The sequence below is a fragment of the Thunnus maccoyii genome, chromosome 16 (assembly GCF_910596095.1).
Source record: "Thunnus maccoyii chromosome 16, fThuMac1.1, whole genome shotgun sequence".
Taxonomy (NCBI): Eukaryota; Metazoa; Chordata; class Actinopteri; order Scombriformes; family Scombridae; genus Thunnus; species Thunnus maccoyii.
The window spans coordinates 12,913,326-12,935,543 of record NC_056548.1 but is presented as its reverse complement, the minus strand read 5'-3'; the positions used below and the strand labels follow the sequence as shown (position 1 = coordinate 12,935,543).

Genomic DNA, 22,218 nt, shown 5'->3' with positions numbered 1-22,218 from the left:
ACTCTTATCAAACATGTAAAGTTTGGTGCAGACTGGAGCATGTACAATAAAGTTATAGCACCTTCCTCTGTCATGGCGACACATCAATTCTCAACGATGCGAAGATGAGAATTTTCTGCAGGGTGAGACATGTCTGTCTTGCTCACACCTGTGTCATCAAAATTATGCAAGTTTTGGGCCCATTCACTTGAATTTCAATTAGTAAATTGAAAACTCTTGATGAATGTGTGTGTAAAACAAATTAATTTCCTAATTTTCATCAAGTTTATTTTTAGAAAAGTAAAGACTTTTAACCCATATGACCTGGTCAAAGTTTGATTGAAATGTGTACTGTCAGGTGTGTAGAGACAATAAGTAACTGTAGCTGGACACAGAAAAATACTCATATATTTGAATGGAGAGTGTGAGTGAACCGCTAGGTGCTCGAACCGTAATAAAGGAAAAACTGCAGTACAGAGCTACAAATTTTAGTTTTGATTTTATTTTTCTGCAGCACTTTATCACTAAACTGTCACTCTCACTCAATGAGCTCCATTCAACCCCCACACCCATCCCCCCCTCCTATTCTCTCTCTCTCCCCCTCAGTTGGAGAGGAGAATGTCACTCTTCTTGTGAAATCTCCTCATAAATCCCATGATTTTGGCCAAATCTTACATTGAAAATCCCCTTTTTGCAGTAGGAAATTTTGTGGGGAATCCATTGAAAGTGATCAGACTCATAGTTTAGACATCAGAAGCCTTTGTTTGACACAAAGTCCATGCCCATAGATTGCCTCCCCATTGGTTTACATTGTAAGGGGTGATGTGGCACTACAACTTTCAGGGCTTACAAAATCTAAACCGTTCAAGTTATTGCAAAGTTTTTAATAACTTTTGTTCAGCCCAGTGTGATAAGTCATGTATTAAAGTTTGAAGCCGATACCATTAATGCCCTAGGAGGAGATAGCGTTTGATCGGGGTCCAAAATTGGCACAAAGTCATACTTTCATGGACATATTGCGGACTTCCTGTTGGATTTAGGTCAGGGGTGTCAGCGTATGATTTGTAGGTCTTGATGAGACAAATAATTGAGTTTTGGTTCGATCTCTCTATGACATTCCTATGGGCCGTGGCCACCATTTTTGATACATAGGTGGCGCTAAAGAGCACATTTTAGCACTTTGGGGGATAATTTTTACATTTTGACTTGATGTGCGTGCCAAATTTGGTGGGTTTTTGAGCATGTTTAGGGGGTCAAATTAAGGGTTGAAGTGGCGTAATAATAAAGAAAGAATTAAAGCTGCAAGCAGCGTTGAACGGGCCTTCGCACCTTTGCGCATGTCAGGGTGCGGAACAGTCCAAGGGCTTCTGTCAGGGGCATGTAGATGTCTCCAGACTTGGGCTGACAGGTCTGACTTTACAAACATGTGAAGTTTGGTGCAGACTGGAGCATGTACAATAAAGTTATAGCAATTTCCTCTGTCATGGCGAAACATCAAATCTCAACGGTGTGAGGATGACAATTTTCTGCAGGGTGAGACATGTCTGTCTTGCTCACACCTGTGGCATCAAAATTATGCAAGCTTTGGGCCCATTCACTTGAATTTCAATTGGTAAATTGAAAACTCTTGATGAGTGGGTGTGTAAAACAAATTAATTTCCTAATTTTCATCAAGTCTACTTTTAGAAAAGTAAAGACTTTTAACCCACATGACCTGGTCAAAGTTTGACTGAAATGTGTGCTGTCAGGTGTGTAGAGACAATAAGACAATTTTTTCCCTTCCCCTCATAGGTCATCCCCACTACTGAATTATACATATAAGACTCATAATTATTGTAAAATAAATGATAATAACACCAAACTTCATTCAAAGTTTGTATATAATGTACTGTATACAGACCTTTCTGCTGTATCCTTCAAAAATGAGCTCCATTTAACCGTCCCCGACACCCATCCCCCCACTTTCTTCCCTCCTTCTCCCTCTCAGCTGGAGAGAAGGATTTCAGAGTACTCCTCTTGTGAAATATCCTCATAAATTCCATGACTTTGGCCAAATCTCACATTAAAAATCACATTTTAGTAGGAATTTTCATCGCAAATCCATTGATACGGGTTTGAAAGTGGTCTGACTTATAGTTTAGACATCAGACGCCTCAGTTTGGCACAAAGTCCATGCTCAGAGATTGCCTCCCCATTGGTTTCCATTGTAAGGTGCGATGTGGCACTTCAACTTTGTCATAAGTCATGTATTCAAGTTTGAAGCTGATACCATTAACGCCCTAGGAGGAGATAGTGTTTATTCAAGGTCCAAAATTGGCGCAAAGTCGTACTTTGATGGGCTTATTGCGGACTTCCTGTTGGATTTAGGTCAGGGGTGTCAGCACATGATGTGTAGGTCTTGATGAGACGAATAATTGAGTTTTGGTTCGATCTCTCTCCGACATTCCTGTGGGCCGTGGCGGCCATATTCGTTACATGGGTGGCGCTCTCAAGAACATTTTGGCACTTTGGCGGTTAATTTTTACATTTTATCAAATTTTCACGAAACCTGATGTGCCTGCCAAATTTGGTGAGTTTTTGAGCATGTTTAGGGGTCAAATTTAAGGTTGTAGTGGCGTAATAATAAAGAAAGAATAATAAGAAAGAAACAAACACAGGAAATACAATACCCCTTTGGGGCTCAGACCCTAAATACAAGAGGGCCTTTGCCCTTTGGGCTCGGGCCCTAACTAGTTGGAAGTTAAGCTGGTAAGATCCACAGAAGTTAAGCAGAAATTACTTGGAAATTGCAACAACTCACTTCAATATAGGGTTCCGCTCAATAGAAATTAGACAGAAACTACTTGGAAATTAAGCTGCAACAACTCACTTACTTACCATGAAATTCAAGGTAAATGCTGGGGTAAATTTGGGGTAATTTCAACAAAATTTAAAATAAGTTACTTGCTTATTATATCTACTTACCATGAAATTGGAGATACATTTTGGAGTAATTTCAAAGAAATTTCAAAGAGGTTACTTGCTAATTATCACCTAATTACCATGAAATTTGCAGACCTGTAAAATGAAGTGTTACCCTTTCATAAAAAGCTGGTTCACACAAATATATAACCTCTTCTCTCTTCCTGTAATTAGCTTGGAAGCTGCTTGTTGTTTCCTGGGTATTACTACTGAATTGTCATTAACATTTTCTAGCATTACAGTATGATATTTATAAAAAGACAGATGGGAGATAAAATGTCATTTAAATTTGTTTAGTAACTTCCCCACCCAGGTCATTTGTATTAAAGGGGCCATATTATACCTCTTTTCCACAAGTTAACACAGTTCTCTGGGGTCTTAATAAAATCTCTGACATACTTTGGTCAAAATACATCAAATATTAAGCACCACAGCAACCTTCTCATCCTGTCTAAATAGCTCTGTTCAGAACGGTCGATTTTACATCACATTACATTTCACTTTTATCCAAAGCAACGTACATATGAGACTGATACAACACAAGCAAGGATCTAGTCAGGAGACAACAACACGAGTAAGTGCCATAAAGCTTAAGTTTGGGCCCAATAGGACGTAGATGACAACAGGCAGTGCAACAAGGCAATGATTAGAGTGCATAGAAGTAGGGGGGGTTTTTTGTTTGTTTGTTTTGGTTTTTTTGGGGGTTTTTTTGTTTTTGGGGGGTTTTTTTTGTTTTTCTTTTTTTGTTTTTTTCTCTCCCCACAGTTCATCAAGTGCAGAGGTGTTTGCGAAAGAGCTTGGTCTTTCGTCTTTTCTTAAAGATTGAGAGGGACTCTGCAGATCGAACAGAGTTTGGTAACTCGTTCCACCACTGGGGAACTACAGAGGAGAAGAGTCTAGCTAGTGACTTAGGGCCCTGTTGTGGTGGTGATACCAGGCGCGTTTCGTTGGCAGAGAATAGTGGGTGGGAGGGAGTGTAGACCTGAATGAGGGAGTTCAGGTAGGCAGGAGCTGTTTTAGTTGCTATTTTGTTAGCAAGTGTCAGGGTTTTGAATTTGATGCAGGCAGCAACTGGGAGCCAGTGGAGGGATATCAACAGCGCGGTGACATGTGCTGTTTTGGGCTGATTGAAGACCAGACACACTGCCACGTTCTGGATCATCTGCAGAGGTTTAAGTGTACATGCAGGGAGGCCTGCCAGTAAGGAGTTGCAGTAGTCAATGCGTGATATAACACGAGCCTGTACCAGGAGTTGTGCTGCATGCTCAGACAGGTAGGGACTGATCTTCCTCATGTTGTACAGGGTGAATCGACGTGATCAAGCGACTGAGGCCACGTGAACCTTAAAGGTTAGTTGGTCATCAATCATGACACTCAAATTTCGGGCAGACTTTGTGGGCATGAGTTGGATTGATTCGAGCTGGATGCTGGATTTGGGTGTAAACTTAGATTTTGCTGTGATTTAATTGCAATAAATGAATCAAAAGGATTCCGAAATAACTACATCATGATGTTGATTTGTAAAATGTCTGAAAATATCTCAAAATAATGTAATCTAAAGGCATAAATAAGGCTGCAATGTTATTGTTTATAAAATTATATAACTCACCAGCATTTAAGATGTTAATTGTTGATGACAGCAGCTGAGGTGGTGTGTGACTCCGGTGTTAGCTTTGCTCTAGCTACGTGAGAAGCAAGATTGAAGATAAATCCACTTAAACCCAAAATATTTAGAAAACAAACTCTTCCCACCGGTAAACTGCTCTGGATCAGAGCAGAATCAGTTGTTTATTCCATTACATTCCATTATCATAATATTTCCCCTTTAAAAAAACAATCTGACCTTATATCGTATATGTTAAGAAAGAACATCTCTGAGAACATAATGACATTCTGTGTATACAGTGCAGGAGGGAAAAAAACAGGAGGCAGAATTAGCAGGAAGGTGGGGTAATACAGCAAGGCAGCTGGCATTCTCAAGAACATTATCACTTAACAGTCCCTCTCTCCTTTAAGAGAGTGAGTCAGAGACAGACAGAAGACAGTAGCAGAAAGGAGGACTACAGTGTGGCTGTGTATCTGGACATTCCACATCTGGACTTACTTAAGAGAAATGGCTCATCTGCCTACAAGGTATGTACAAGCATTATTTGGTCTGTATATTACTTTTCTGTTTTTACCATTATCCTCACAGAAAAGGGTTAAATCTAGACAAACCCGGTATTTTTGTGGTTACAATATGTCACATATGGACTTGCACTGTTGTTCTTTCACTATTTGAGTCATCATGCTTAGTGTTAGATGTCAGCAAGAATCAGCTTTAATGTTTAAATAAACAGTAATGATGCATATATATAGTATAAAGAGTATTTAAAAATGTTAAACTGTGTTTTATGCTGATGCACAAATATAAAGTCTATTGAAATTGACTTTGGATTCAATTGAATTGAAAGCATTTTTACACTGTTGTGGCTCCAAATATACTGTAGATGAAATTATTCTGAAACTGTAGATGCAGTAAATGTCAAAGATTAAGTTTCTGTAAAGTGCTAAATAGTAATACAAAAGGAAAAGTCGTACTCAACAAATGGTACCGTGGCATATGCATACAAGTGGTTAATGACAGCTGTTACTGGTAGACAAATAGATAACCATTCCTGCACTTGCACTTTGGCAACTTAAGTCAGGGGCGTAGGTTTATTTTTTTAAACATAAAAGGCAGCCAAAATAAACAGTATGAATTTGATCTCTCTTTTCTCTTTCAAATGCACACATGTAACTCTCCAAAGCACTTACTTCAATGAATATGTATTTGCTGATATAACTTGCCTAAAAAAGGCTTGAATTTTTCTGATTTCAATTAGATGTTTTACATTTTATTTTATTAATGCAGATTAAAATTAGTATTTAAAACTAACACATGATAGATTTTCCTAATAAATGTTCAAAGAAAAATAACTTCTAGGTTATCTGCTGCTGTGTTTAACACAACTATCTGCTGTAAGGTTTTCAAACCTTCAAACATTCTGTGGCTCTGCTCTTCTTTCAGTTTGTTGATTTGGATGATACAACTCAAGAGTCTCATGACAGAGCCACAGCAATGCTCATAACTATCATTTAACCATCTGAGAAATGCCTGCGGTTTACCTATCTGTGTGTCTCTGTGCTCTTCAGGCTGCTGCTGACAGCATTTTCATGAAAAAATGATGCCTGAGATTCACAAACAAATTTACATTACAAATAATATTCATGTCACAATGAAGCATATAGAATAATATTCTGCTCCTGATCCATGGGTGGATGGGGTTATATGAATATTTCTCCTAATTATGTAAAAGAAGATTAATATTTGATTACAAAACATCCTTATTAGTTAAAACTAGTGCAGTGCCCATTCAAAACGTGCCTGTTCGGAACAGGCTGCTTACTTATTATTTCTTGAGAACCACATATATATGTATCAACTGACAATCGAATCAATTAAAACGATAAGGATTTCACAAATTAAATGATTTAAATTTAGACAGAAACTTCAGTTAGACTAAACTGAAGTTGAACTGTAGAAGCAGTTTACAGCTTTTCACTGGTTGATTTTGGTTGATCAAACGTGTCCGTGCTGTTACTGGGTGGTTTTACTGCCTCTGTCTCATCTTGTTTTGTCTCTTGTGTATGCTTGTTCGTCTCTCTCAGGCAGTTTAACTGAGCAGGGTGCATGTCGTTGTCCCGCTCAGCGAGTCAGAGCCCAGAAACCCCATCCCGCTGTGATGTGACAGTGTTGACATAACAGTCCCCGCTGCACTCAGACACAGAGCTGAGCGGCTCACTTTGCTTGCTTATTCCAAGTTTATTAATACTAAATGTGTTGCGTGTCCAAATTGCGCCAAAATTGGAAAGTGCACTCCCTTGTATCTCCAGCAATACACCCACCAAGTGTGAAGTAGATCAGATGAACGGTTCTCGAGATATGCAAATGACAAACATACAGACAGACATACATACATATATACATACATATATACAGGCAGACAGACAGATAGACAGAGATTACGCGCTTTCATATAGAGAGAAGCTCAGCTGTTACTGACACTTTGGTTCATCTTTAAAGGGGACGTATTGTGCTTTTCCTTATTTTCAGACATATATATAATGTCACAATGTCGGATGTCCATCTTAAAAGTGGCCGACGTGTCAAATAACGAGGTAAATGCATGTAGCAGTAATCCCTGTTAGCAAAAAGCAGCAGCTTCAGACTGCTCTGAACACTAAGTTTCAGCCGGAGCTGATGTCAGTTCATGACGGATTTCCTTTATATGGACATCTGCTACGTGCACAGCGCACAAGTTCGCTGCTCTGCTCCGGGAGTAGTTACGCCAAGCCACGATGCCATTACACAGCACAGCAAAGTAAAATAAGTAGTTTATCTGTTGGAGGTGTGCTGGTTGTCTGCAGCTCCTCATAAAACATCTCACTGTGGCTGTTTCTGCCTGTACTATTCCTCCATGCATTATTTCTAACTGATCCGCTGAACAAATAGCTCAAATAGCTCCATATGTTGTTTCGGCCATTTTTTAGTGTCGCTAATTCAGTGAGGAACATGTTTTTACTTCCTGCGAATTCCTCACAATAAAGGTCTCCCATTAGTAAGTCATTTAAAAGCTTTTAATTTGAAGCAGCAAAGCAGGAAATGTTTGGTTTGCATTGACGTTAAATTACAGAACTCCGATACGTAAAGCTGACCAATCAGAACAGAGTGGGCTCATCGGGAGGGGGGGCTTAAAGAGACAGGAGCTAAAATGGAGCGTAAGAGAAACCGTGTATATTGAGGGGCTGCATAAAGGGCCAGTATAAGATAAATAAGGAGTTTTTTGAACTGTGAATCATGCAAAGCTACTCTAGTGGAGTCCAAAATTAAAAATTTAGAGCTGAAATGAGCATAATAGGTCCTCTTGAAAAACAACCTGAAGTCTTAATTTGCTTTCAGGAGACATTTTCGCATACAGTAATAAAGGGGTTTAATAAAATGACATGTCTAAGCAACAATCACAAATTTGCTAACAACACAATATACACCTGAAATTTAAATATAATACCAATTAGTTTGGTTTAAAGCAATTAAAATACTGACCACTTCCGATTCACCATCACAGGTCATTCATTACGTACTGTACTACAAATACTGCCGGGCTATAGCTAGTCAGAAATGTGTAATAGGCTACAGCTTGAAGTTGAGTACCAGGGGGGTACCAGATCATCAAATCTGGTACCCCCCATGCCCTGCTCTTTCGCTCTTTTATATTATATGTTATATTAATGAAATGAAATTAAATGAGTACTTCATATACAGTACAGTACGGTTGTGGAGCCCCATACAGATGAATAAAACTATAGATACAGTAACTATAACACATTTTGATATTCTAAATTGCATTCTAAATTGTTTATGGAATATGTACAACAGAAAACACACAGACAATAGTACTTGATAAATAAATCAGTAAGGTTATTGTTGAAAAGCCAGCTACAGCCAGACAGGAACCAGCAAAATGTGGATCAAAGGCTTTTAGCCCTGAGGCCACCATGGTATCCCAGTAAATGTTATCTTTCATCACTCATCGTCAAGGAAGCTCCCACCCACTCATGTTTTGCAGATATCATTGCATTGTTTGCTTTGTTTTTTTCTTTGGCCAATAAATGTTTGTGGAAACATCTGAGTGATTTTTGTTTCACTTTTTCCATTGCACGCTACCATGTCTTATGGTAGTCTGGTAATGGTAGCCTTCTACATGGCTTATTTGCTTGGCCTTCATTACTTTGTTAAATTGTGTGTCAGCCAGCAGCACCAAAACAGTTTTTTTTAAGTATCAAAAAAAGTATGAACCCTTGACAAACATGTGAAAGTTATTGGATAAGGATTGCTCTACTGTTTTAATAAAGTTAGTTTATTAAAAACAACCAGACAGGATACTTATAAAATGAATTCCTGTTGAGCCTACATTTTGCCACAGTTTTTTGTCCACAACCAATACAAACATCTTTGGGAGCTGCACTAAGAAAAATAAAATGGGTTTTTCAGTATCCCATTTAGTATTCAGTATTACTCAAAAGTCAGTGTTTCTCAGTATTCCACGTTATGATTATAATAATGTTTTGTCTTGTTTGCCTTCCTCTATCCACAGTGTTCCTGCTAATTTCAGCACCACAGCTGTAAATATAGATCATAACAGCACCAATGGCACTGATTGTCCTCCTAACAATTCCAAGGAATGGATGGCCATATATATCTGGCTCATCGCTGTGCTGGGAATTGTGTTTAACGTGTTTGTCCTTACGGTTTTCTACTTACACAAGAAGGCCTTCACCGTGGCTGAGATCTACTTGAGCAACCTGGCTGCTGCCGACCTTGTCCTGGTGTCCTGTCTGCCCTTCTGGGCTGTGAATGTAACCCACAATTATAAGTGGCCCTTTGGTGATCACCTGTGTCGACTGGTCAACCTGGGCATCAATATGAATGTCTGCTGCAGCATCTACTTTCTTGTTCTGATCGTGATGGATCGTTATGCGGCACTGGTGCACCCGCTGTCTCATGACAGGTTTCGTCGGCCAAAGTTTGCCAAACTGTGCTGTCTGCTGGTGTGGGGTTTCGGGTTGCTCCTGGGTGTCCCCATACTCTACTTCAGGGAAGTAAAAGGTCACCATTGCCAGCATAATTACCCAAATGGCACTATACATCTGTTGTGTGAAGGGATACTGATCATCTTCAAGTTCATCCTCCCCATTTCTATCATTACCTGGTGCACTGTCAAGATTATTCAAGCTTTAAAGAACCGGTCAGTGGAGGGGTTGAACACTCAACAGAACACAGACCACAAGGCGACCACTCTGGTGCTGGTCGTTCTCGTGGCGTTCCTGATCTGCTGGGTGCCATTCCACCTTTATAAGATACTAGACTCACTCCAAAGAGTTGAAATCCTGAAAGGATGTGACCTTCAAGCCATCCTATACATCTGCAGCCAGATCTTCACCTACTTAGCTTTCTTCAACAGCGTTCTCAACCCCATCCTCTACATCATTGTAGGAAAGAACTTTCAGAAAAAAGTTCAGGAACTCTTCAGTCAGCGGTCCATTAGGAGAACAACGATCTTAAGCCTCACCTCCACACGCAGCAACCTAATAAGCAGTGTTCGAGCTAATGATGTCTGCTGACAAGCTGATCTGCAAGATTGTGATTTTTTGAGAGTTTATGGTCTATGTTTTTTGAACAATTTCACATGATGAAGTGGGTGTGACCCAGAAGTGAGATAAGAAAAATATTTGGAGTCATACCTGCATCATGTTCACGTAGACAGAGAGGTGAAGTACAAGATAATAGCATTTACTTGATTATATGCATGATGTACCCCTTGGAAGGTAGCCCATCAGATCCTGCTCAGTATGCTGGGATTTGAACTCCCTCTCTCTCATGTTTTTTTGCTCCAGATGGAACATAACTCAGTAGTACTACTACTACTCACTACTCCTCTTACTGTGTTGGGGTCTTTCCCCAGTCTTAAACCTTCCTCAACACACTCTTTGATGGACAAGGCTTTTGGAGGCCAGGTTTTAGTGTGTCTTGCCTTTCTCAACAGTGTGCAATGTCTACTTAGATCAGGACAAATGAAAGAGACAGTGTGATCATCTTTAATGCAAGTGATCAGATGCGACTCATGACATTCTGTTTACATTTTGGACTGCTTCTGGTACTACTTGGATGAAGTTGTACAATGTACAGGATATGAGAGTGAGAATTACATTATCTGCCATCCTAAAACTCATGCTCTAATTGTTGTTTCATCAGAATTGCTTTTAGATTTTACACAATAATAACACTTACATAATTAAACAGCCTTTCAAATTGTGTTCTATATTGGAGAAGTAATGGACACAAACTAAGATAATGGAAGTAGTGGGAGATGGAAACAGACTTTGTGTCTCTGTGTAGCAGTAATGACAATTTAATGTGAGATGTTTCTCAGCCCTCTGTGCATGTTTGTAGATATACAGTATATACAGTATGTGTCTGAATCTTTTGCTCTGTACTCTTACATGACCTTACTTTTACTGATTTGTTATATTTTAATGCTAAACATATTTAATATCCATGTAATATTCCTCCCTTCTGTCTCCTTCCTTTGACTGGCTAATTTAAATCTACAAGCTGACTGGAGAATGACCACCTACGCACTGTGAACACATTTGCATGCTCATACAATTTGTACAATTTTGTTGTGTACACTGTTTTTACTATTCAAAGTCACAGTAGCCTGAAGAGTAGTGACTCACACAGTCATGCCAGTTTCTTTGTATGGTGTGAACAAAAAATTTGTGCATAAATTGTTAGATAATTTGTATATTTAATTTAATGTAACACCTAGAGTGGCATAATTGCAAAAGCCTTACACTGAATCTTTTGCTGATATACCGTAAATGTACACATATACAATATTATAAATATAAGTCTTACAATGAGTGACTGGGGACTTTATTCTTTTTGTAAGCACTGCAAAAGTTTTGTTTGTTTTTTTCCAGTTCAGGACATCATCAAAGGTGATGTTGGTATATCATCTTGTTTCAGCCACTGGCCATCAGATATTGCAAGAATCATGAGTGACTGGTGAGGCAAACAGTTCACCCAGATTATCTAAACTACTTGTAAGTGAGACCAAAAGTTCACCAGAAATGCTGACAATGACCCTGCATTGCTCTACAGAACATTATGCAGACACACAACTGTTGGTCAAAGCTAAACTAGATGTGCGACCTTGCTCCCAGCTTCAATGGATGTTTACAATGACAAGCTTGGGAAATAAATATCCAATTGACCTCCATTTCCCCTCCCAATGCACTCAGTGGAATTATCTGGGAATGCAGCTGTCAAACTGTTTCAGACACACAGGCAGTCACTTGATTTGTGTAAAATCTGATCATCTGAAAGCTTGAGTTTCTTGCCCAGTCTGCCTCATTTTCAGTAATGTTGCGCTCACAGATGTCAACAGTTAACTTGATGAGTACAATGATTTCACTGTGCAAATAAGAGTCAAGACTATGAAAATAAGAAAAAAAGCATAATTACACTTTAATGGTCTCAGGCCAAGAGGAGATTCTATTTCATTGAGCCCATTATAGATCAATGTCACAACTTTGTTTGAAAAGCTTTAACCTTGTATATGTCTATGCCTCTCATTGTAACTTTGCTTGTTGATAAATGTCTGAATTACAGTGTACTTTACAGTATATTGTGCTGTACAACAAGATCATTGTTGAAAATCAATGTACATCCTAATTAAAATCTAAATGGAAGTACATCCATTTCCCATAACCTTTAATTTTCCCCAATTTTCTTAATTTTCCTTCTTTTTAAAAAGGGAGTTTGAGTTTGTTATTCTGTTAAGTATTCACATATAAGGGCAGATGGAATGGGTGCACAGACAGGAGGGGGCGGGTGTTTTTTTTTCTATTTTTAAACACTGAATCTTATCTCCAGCACCTCCAGCAAGACTTTATTTGGTAAGTTTGAGCCTTACATTGGTACATAAAAACGGTCATTCTTTCCTCTCAGTGGATAATATTCCACAGAACCCTGTTGTCTAATGGGTTGTCTCAGAAGCACAACACATATCAACATAATGAAACATGAAGATATTTCACTGCACCACTGTTGGCACTCATAGCGGGTGATGACAGTGATATGCAAATACAGGCACATGCTGTTCCTGGAAAGCCCTGCGTATAGTTTATACTATCCAGAGTCACCAGTTTCCAATAGTACTCAGATGCTTTACTTAAGTAGAAGTACAGAAATATTTAAATGTACTTATTTATGAGGAAAAATGGCTCCTGTGTTATTTTTATATAATTATTAGATTGTTAATACCGATACATCAATGGCATTTTACCAGTTGGTTGATGTTGAGCAAGTTTTAACAACTTTTTATACTGATAGTTTAGTCCAGTGGTTCCCAACCTGGGGGTCAAGCCCCCCCAAAACACAATCCTGATACACAAATTTGCATAAAAGTTTTGCTTTGCTTATCTACGACATATTGGATAATTTCCCCATATTAAGTTACTTACTTGTATTTTATAGGTTTATTCTTTTTTTAATGTAAATTCTTAATCTCAAAAATAGCTATAGATATCAAATAAACACAGTGGAGTTAAGAGTAACATTTCCTGCTGAAATGTAGTAAGGAAGTAGTATAAAGTAGCATAAAAAGGAAATACTCAAATACAAATACCTCAAAACTGTTTCCACCACCGGTTTGATTCTATAGTGACATACAGTATGCACTGTCTAAATGCCTCTAAGCATGACACAACTTCCTCTGTTAGACGCTCTTGATGGTAATGTAATCAAGGATGTGAGTTCCTGTTTTCTACATAAACATGTAAAGGTCATGAGCTATACGCAGTATAATTTACATTTAATCCTACAAATTTTCAGTTAATGTTTAATCTTATAGTTGAACCTGTGCTCAGCTTTCAACACTACGGAAATAAAATGACAGCTACAGTGATAGCATCGGATGCCATTTACATTTTAAGCATGACCAAGGTGTTTTCCTGAGAGTTATTTGCATGGCAGAACTTATCTCAGTTCAACACAACACAGAGCTTCCCATTTCCATTCCCATTCAGGTCGAGTCTGCATCGAGTGAAAGGATGAACACAACACTCAACCAAGCGAGCTGCTCCCTGAATTCTTCAGTGGAGCAGCACATGTATCCGGCTGCCTATTCTCTATTTTTTATTGTTGGCTTTTCGGCTAATTGCCTGTCTTTGTATGTAGCCTGGATGTTGATGAGGAAAGGGAACAGCATGGCAGTCTACCTCATCAACCTGTCCATCTCCGATCTGCTGTACACAATCTCTCTGCCTGTTTGGATTGAACTGGCTCTACAGCGGCCTGTGGGTGATGGTCTCTGCAGCTCAGTAGCTGTGGTCATGTACAACAGCTTTTATGTCGGCTCAGGCCTCCTTTGCTGCATCTCTGTTGATCGCTATCTAGCAGTGGTCTACCCTCTGCACTTTCACTGGGTCCGAGAGTTGCAGACAACAACAGTTGTGAGTATTGCTGTATGGACTTTGGAGATTATCGTCCACATTATCCTGCTTGACCACACAGGGGCACTGCACGCTTTCTCCTCAAGACGCTTGTGCCAGGAGCGAATACCTATGACCGGAGAAGATGCCAACTTCGCCTTCACGCGGTTCATCCTGGGTTTCTTGGTCCCAGTCATCATCATGACCTTTTGCTTTCAGCAGATCATGCAATCACTCCAACAGAGCACCTCCATCCTGGCAGAAGAGCGGAAGAAAGTGGGGCTGCTGCTACTGTTCCTCTATCTAACCTACATAGTGGCCTTTGTGCCCTACCAGACTGTCATGCTGCTCAGGGCCATACTGGAGCCCGGATCCTGCACGTGGGCATCATGGCTCAAAGATCCATATTTGGTCACAGTTGCTACCACCACCATAAACAGTACATTGGATCCTATAATATACTGTTTAATCAGTGACAGTGCCAAGAAAGAGATAAGGAAAGCTGTGGAGAAGTGTAGGGAAGTTTTTATGTGGAAGAAAGTGTCAATGGGCTCTAGGATTCTGTCAGTTTCGTTTAAACAACATCATTGATTTTGTGTTTTATTTTTAACCTATAATTTTAAATTAAAAGAGAAAACTATTTTTATTTGGGACTGTGTCATTTTAGAGGAGTTTGTAGGGGTACTACTGCCTTTTTACTGACACTGTTATCTTGATATTTTATTGGACAAATCATCTGTAATTTAAAGTGGTTGATTGTGGTGTAAACAAGATCACGTTTAATTGATTTTTGGTTGATTATTTAAGTTCAATAACAGTAATTTTATATACCCTGTTGATTGTTTTTCTGGTGCAAAATTGTATCAAAGAATGGGTTGAAAGTGTTGGCAGATGGACAGTAACACAAAAACCACAAAGAATGAATTCTTACACAGAGCTACAGATTTTGTCTCTCATCACTTGATACTGACATTGCTTTCGGGGGGGGGGGGGGGGGGGGTTAGTATGGAGAGGAGAAATAATTACAGCATCCAATAATGCTTTCAATGTACATATGTGGGTGTTGTTTTAAGACAGACTTGAAAAAATGTAAACCTATCCTTTAGAGCATGTATGCTCAGCCAGCGCTACGCTATGGAAGCAATTAGTCAAGCAGATGCGTATTCTTTTATCAGAGGACAGAGAAGAATAATCAGCATCACCTTTACCCAAGTCAACATCTATATTGACACGCCAAACATGAATAGCAAGCTGTGTATATACTTTGTATCCTAATTAAATCTGCTGTGTGGTCCTCTAACACTGGTAGTTTGTTCTGTTATGACCTATCACCCAGTAAATGACATGGTAGTCAGGGACAACAAAGAGGCAGCTGCTGACTCTTCCTGTTTTTATAAGCAGTGGAAGACAGGACAACTGAATGAATCCACTCCACAAAAGTGTTTAATTTTTTTTACATTTTAATCATGAATTTTATGGACAGAATTTGGAGCAGAAGTACGACTAAATAAAATAAAAAGTAAGTACAACTCTATATAAGTTTTGAACTTGAAATGAGTTTTTGCTTTTCTTTGTAAAATATTGAGATAACACAGGTTTATGGTTGAAAGTTAAAGACTTAAAGCACCAAATGATAGATGTTCATGTTTTATCCCATGAACTAGCCTGTTAGAAGGGTACAGCTCAAGCCCTTTTTAAGTTTCTTCTCAATTTTTCAGATGATACATTTTAGACTGATTTTCCTCTTTCCAGGACGTCATTGATTTTACATTCATTTCAGCAAGGTGTAAACATCACATCTAGACATTACATCTAGATAAACTGTAATCCATCATAGTGAAAATTTGACCAGCTATGGTTTTTGTTACATTATTGTTGTGTGGTAATGCAGTTGCCGACAGGATGTGTTTTGAAATGTCTTCCTTGTCAGTGCAATCAAGAACATTGCAACATCAGAGACTTGAGAGCCGGTTACTGCAATGTTTTTAGGCAGACTACTCAGAATAGACGACAATAAAAAGATACTCAACATGCAGATTGAATGGTCATTGTGGTGGATTACCAATTTGGAGCAAGTTTCTAAACTGTGCAAGTTGATTTTTAAAATTTATTGAAATGTAGCAGTCCCAAAGGCTGCCTGGAGGGTGGAAAAAAAAATCTAGAATATTTGCTTGGAAAATGTTCAACAATAAATTGAAGCAATTTGTGATTAATTTGCCAAAATAAGAAAAAACTCTTGATTTCCACTTTAGATATTCATATGCATTGTTGCGTTTGTTCCTTGTTTCTCTAAAGGTGTGTGCATATACTGTAGACATCACATCTGCAATGGAAAACTTAACCCAGGCCACTAACCATTCAGAATGTTACCTGGTTGACAGCGCATCCGGGAGGAGGCCATTTCTATTTTTCTATCTGGCTATCATCATCACTGCTATCCCATCCAACTCCTTCTCCCTCTATGTGTCCTGGCAGCACATTAGACAGAGGAACGAGCTTGGTGTGTATCTATTCAACCTGGCCCTGAGTGACCTGACCTTCACTATCGGCCTTTCTTTGTGGCTGGACTTCCTGTGGCGAGGAGTTTGGGCTCATGGAGGATATGTATGTGTGGTATCTGTTTACTTTCTCTTCACTAACTTTTACACCAGTGATGCTCTCCTCTGCTGCATTGCTGTTGACCGGTACTTGGCAGTAGTTCACCCATTAAAGTACACATCCTTGAGGAAAGTAGCCACCGCAGTGGCAGTCAGTGTTTCCATTTGGGTGCTGGTAGTCTGTTTCAATGCCACCACTATCACTTGGGAGGACTCATACCATGAAAACAACATGTTTTCTGTCTGCTTTGACATCTCCCTCCCACTGTCAGAGAATCTGGCTCGAGTTAATGTAGTACGCTTCTTCCTGGGATTTATTGTTCCAGTTCTCCTTGTGATGTTTTCCACCTGGGGGATCTGTGAGGCAGTGAAATCCAACCAGGCCACAGAGGAACAGGAACGTAAACGGATTTCAAAGCTCCTGACAATAGTTTTGTTCTGCCTTTTGTTCTGCTTTGGACCTATCCACGTCATGATGCTTCTCCGCATGCTGGTGGACGATTGCGGGGATGTCAAATGGCTTCTTTATCCCTACAAGATCAGCATAGCTATCTCAAGCCTCAACTGCCTCGCAGACCCACTCCTTTACTGCTTCATTACTAGAACGGGGCAGGCAAATGTCAATCAGGTTGTTCTTTTCTTTCAGGGAAAGAAGAGAGGCAACAATGAAGGGATGGTATAGGGTAAATTAACTACAGAAGCATCTAAAGTACAAGATAAAATAATGTAAACTCCTTGTGGTGATCTTTACAGTTAAACATTAAACATTAGACAATAATCCTGAAGTAAATGACTAATTTACAGACACTGCTTCAAATGTGAGACAGTGTCAAATGTGCAAAAAAAATGTCAGCTGTTAAAGGATAATGCTTCTGTTCTATGTGTTTCATGTTGTCAACAATTGATTACGAGAACAGCTGGGTATCTGACAAACATCACAGTTATTCTGTTGTGAGAAACCTTCTCCAGACAGATACACAGAAAATGAAGGGATTTCTGTGTAAATTTGACGCCAGTTATAATTTGAATAAACTATTGGATAAGGAAAGAATATTTGTTTTTTAACAACCCCTATGACTTTTGTCACTGAACAAGAGCACAGTACATTTGACTGTGGTCTCTCTTCAGCATGTTTTTTTTCAATTTGTATGTTATGTAACGTGCCGGGGGAGGGTATGTTTCCATTTAACACTCAAAAAATGTTGTTGTTTTTTTTCTTTCTGAAAGTACCATGATCTCATTAAAACACTGTACATACAGTTTGGAAAATTGATTAAGATTAATCTTTGAGTACCAAACACATTATAATCTACAGTAAAATGCTGTGAATTTGCAAATAAAGGGCTTAAGAATTATTTCAGTAACAATTGTAAAATTTACATTTAAGCCAGTAGTTCTGTCAGAGCAGCCACTCTCAAATTTGTGTAAGTCTCACCTTGAAATGACACTGTATGTTCGAACACATTGTTTTCTGTGAAAAAAAAAAAAAAATTCAAAATCATGTCATGGTGTCAAACTGCTCATGAAATCGTTTGGTATTTTTTTGCATCCTTGAGTCAAAAATAAAAGCCATAAGCAAGAGCATTTGGATGATGTATTTTTAAATGAAAAGACGGCCAATAAAATCATATTTGCATAAAAATCTGATGACAGATAAATGTAAAACTATGTTCCCAAAAATGTAAAAATATATATATATATATTTCACACAATACTTATCTATAGGTTGTGCATAGTCATACATACTCACTAAGTTGAGTGTTTCAAATGGTGTACTAAACTGCTCTCTAGTGCACAGTTATTGAAGTGCCATCTGTCAATGTAATTAATCAAACTAGATTACTTCCAGAGGTTTACCCTTGCAATCATTTCTCATATAAACATTTTCACAACAAACTGTTTGAACACATAATTTGTTATATTTCATTACTGTAATGTTGTCTTATAAAGAAATGTAAGAGCACCATAAGCATTTCCCTCTTAATATATGCATATTAATGATACATAGCTAGTGGAATGTGCATAATTTACACAGGTAAACATACATTCCTGCAGTTCATAGACACATGCATAAGCAAAACAAGCACAAACATGCACACACACATTGGCCATATATCTTTAAAAGAAAGATAACCTTGGGGGGACCTTTATTATGTCCCCAGATAAGAGGCGAGCCCTGTGTGACTATGAAAACAGATTGTGCCTTAAAAATGTGTTCTAGACCCTTATTTTGACCGAACACTATGACAATGCAGATGTGTAAAACCTTGCAAGGTTTTGCATTTCACATTTCTATTCGCCTGAGGTATTTAAAATGCATGACACCTCATAATAAAGGCTGGTGAGGACATGTGCTCCTCCATGTGAGTCTTTGTCCTGCCCCTCTCTTCCATCCATCCATCTATCCATGTCAGATAATGTGCTGCACCTAACACTGAATCACCTGCATCAGCAGAACCTGGGGGCTATGACGCCCATTTAAATACCCATCTCCTCACCTTCCACTGTCCTTGACTGTGTAACAGACAGCCTTCTTTATATGTAAAGTACAAGTGTATCCTGAGATGGAGATAACTGAGGATCAATACGTTTTGTCAGTGAATCCCTGCCTCTACCTGGATGTTGGCAGAGTTTCAGTGGTGGCACATGTGAGAGCCTGCTCATGCCTCCCAGGCATGATGAATGAATAGGACTGTTATCTACACTGCTGATCTGACTGCATGCATCCACATGTAATAGAAACATAATCCTTCTTGGAATAAAAGGGTAAAGTGCGAATAGTGCTACAGCAGTTACAAAGGTGATTCGGGATGTTTTGACCATTTATTCCTGATACCTTGTCATCAAAGGGTCTACCTAATGCAACATGCCTTTTAAAATTTTGTCTGAAGTAAAAAGGAGTCTTGAATCAGGTGGCAAAGCTACATTTTGGCCAGTCCCAGCCCTCCCAGCTGCAACTGGTGCTATAGGTGCTGGCAGGCGGGCTGTGGGAATACTCAAGGTACTGCACACATACACGTGCTGCAGAGAAAATCTGAACCAAGTACACACGTGCTAAAAAAAGAAAGACTTGGATAAATATAGTAGTCTAGGGTCGTGTGGTAAGAACATTACATAAGCCATTTGTAATGTAAACTATGAATAGAATCAGTCTACTGTTACTGTAACTGTATCGACTGCAGTAGTTTTATGAATAAAACCATGCTGTCAATGTGGTTTTATTTATGTTCAGCAATTTGCTGCAGTAATATCGTAATAGTAATATTTCCTCTCTCATAGCCTCAATTTTTTTTCCTTTCATTATTACTCCTACTCCTTTTTATGCCCTTTTGTCTATTTGAATTATTCATTATTCTAATCAAAAAGCTTTAAAAAGTCTGCTCCTAGCAATCTCCCAGTCTATAATCCAAACTGTCTCTTTCCCTCTCACCAATTGTTTCTTTCCCACTTACCAGATGTGTCTATATAGTATCTGACTCAGCCATAATAGTCGTTATCTTTAGTCTTTAGAGAGCAGAGAAGCAGAGAGCATGCAGTTGAGAGCTCTTTGTTTCACTCTGACTCCTTCTCAAGCATCTGAATTTGGTCATTTTTAGTTTGTGCAGCAAAATGTTTCTAAGCAGAAGGAATGGCAAAATTTAATGAATAGCAAACCTGAAATTCTATTCTCTTGTATAATAATACCCAGTTGTTTTACTGTTCATGGCAAGAAAATGCTAGTTGAAAAGACACATGTAGGGAGGTTAAAAAATTCTGGTGAGGCTTAGGCAACTAAAACAATGTGGGTATTTGGTATCACACTAGAGAATTTTTATGCCATGATCCAATATTGTGGCATGGCAGTAGAAGGTAAATGACCAGCTTAAGATAGGGACCATCTCAAAAGTACATGCAAATGAACCAAGGGAGCTTTTTAATTCTTTTGTGAATATCTTTCTCAATATTTTTCCTCATAGACACTTAGCTTTATTTTCATCTGGACCTCGTTCCTTTGCATGCACAATGTCCTTCCTTTTAAAAAAATATGCAATTATGGCTTGTTTTTGGCCTGTTTGACACTTTTTCAAAGAAAAGCTTTTATTTAAACTGTTTAGAATATTATATTATTTTGTTGGCAGCTAAAGTTAGATAGATTTAAGCATCAATGAGGAGTAAAATATAGATGTCTGCTCACATTGTATCTGTCTTAGTTGTCAGTCCCATTCAATCCAAAATTTGTCTAAAGTTCAAACCCAACTCTCTCTGAGTTAAAGCCCCCTGTGGTTCTTCAGTGTCACATTATGCTGTGGTTTGTCAGTTTCTCTCAAATGGTTTAGATGACATTATATTACACCTCTCTTCTCTTCAGTATCTCAGCTGCTAGACACGATGTCAGGCAGATTTCACATTTCTCTCTCCTGTTGCATTTGATGTCAACCATGCTGGGCTTCTCCGGGCGAACGTCTGACACTTCCTTCCTGTCACTCCCAGCACTTTCACACTTCTCCTTTTTTCACAACAACTCCTTGTTCTGGCAATAACGTCTTGAAGTCTTTATCTTGGTGAAATTACAATCAGACTCTTGGCATATAAATTGCTATTTTAGTACACATCTCCTAAAAAGTTTTAATGTGTTGAAAATGTGTAAACAAAGTAATAAATCAGTGGCACAGCTGAAGCAAGCAAAAGGAAAAATAGAAATCTTGGAAGAGCCAGGGTTTTATTAGCAACTTCCCAGCAGTGCAGATCAAGTTGAATCAATTTGACTAATCAGGTCCACCTGTTCCCATCTTGACTGGTGACTTATGCTGACAACAGATGTTAAAAATAGTGATGTTTTTTGTCTTCTTCTAGTGCTGTATTGTTAATACAGCAATAAACAATGACAGTACAGGTTACTGAACATGTTTATTTTTATCTTTGAAGTATCTCTTATGGTAATGAATTTTGAAAATTAAATGCGGGACCTTTATCTCACGTGGTTGGGTCAGGGATTCGTTTTTTTACACCTCCATCAGACCAGAACTAAAATGATGGTGGGACTGAGGGTTTTGCTTGGGTTACTGCCATACTGTACATTAGGCTTAATGTTAGCCTCTTGTAAACAGAAGCCATTCTTTTCTACTTGTATCCTTTCAGCCTTCAAGACATTCATGATTTTTTAAAAATACTGTTTTAGGGATATCTAAAAATAGCAACAGTCCTTCCTTTGAAACTTAGGAGAAAACAAGAAGTTAGTCCCACCCACAGCACTGGTGAGTCATGCTACTCTGCAGGTCATAGTTGAGCAATCTGATATGATTATATGATATGATATAAATGCTTTGAAACATTAGTTATATTAACAAGAGTAAAAATCTGATTTCTGCCTGTGAAAATCCATGGTTTTGGGTGCAGAATTGCCAATCATATGTAAGCTTTATGCATGACTAAACATAGGGAACCACTGAAAGTGGGCAGGATTCACTGATACAAATCCCTCTTCTAGGGTAACAGGCAGTGAATTCATTATGTGTGCTCCATCACAGATGACAAGGAGAAGAGTAATTTTTCTGTAGCTACCTTCACTGAGATTGTTTTTATTTAAGAGCACTTGTGCATTTGGTAAGATCAGAATGTGTGC

At 38.7% G+C, this 22,218-nt stretch overlaps 3 protein-coding genes across 3 annotated transcripts; all 3 read left to right on the top strand.

Annotated features, from left to right (window-relative positions):
* The first annotated feature begins 4,876 nt into the window (after nt 1–4,876).
* Nucleotides 4,877–12,279, top strand: LOC121913911 (B2 bradykinin receptor-like). Its single transcript, XM_042436749.1, has 2 exons — nt 4,877–5,073; nt 9,117–12,279. The coding sequence occupies exons 1-2, from the start codon at nt 5,054–5,056 to the stop codon at nt 10,141–10,143; spliced, it is 1,047 nt and encodes a 348-aa protein (XP_042292683.1). The 5' UTR covers nt 4,877–5,053; the 3' UTR covers nt 10,144–12,279.
* Nucleotides 12,280–13,638: 1,359 nt separating this feature from the next.
* LOC121881091 (ovarian cancer G-protein coupled receptor 1-like) lies at nt 13,639–14,610 on the top strand. Its single transcript, XM_042388731.1, has one exon. It carries the CDS (start codon nt 13,639–13,641, stop codon nt 14,608–14,610), a length of 972 nt encoding a protein of 323 aa, XP_042244665.1.
* An 825-nt stretch (nt 14,611–15,435) lies between these two features.
* LOC121913913 (psychosine receptor-like) lies at nt 15,436–18,190 on the top strand. Its single transcript, XM_042436752.1, has 2 exons — nt 15,436–15,538; nt 16,315–18,190. The coding sequence occupies exon 2, from the start codon at nt 16,348–16,350 to the stop codon at nt 17,296–17,298; it is 951 nt and encodes a 316-aa protein (XP_042292686.1). The 5' UTR covers nt 15,436–15,538; nt 16,315–16,347; the 3' UTR covers nt 17,299–18,190.
* The last annotated feature ends 4,028 nt before the right edge of the window (nt 18,191–22,218 follow it).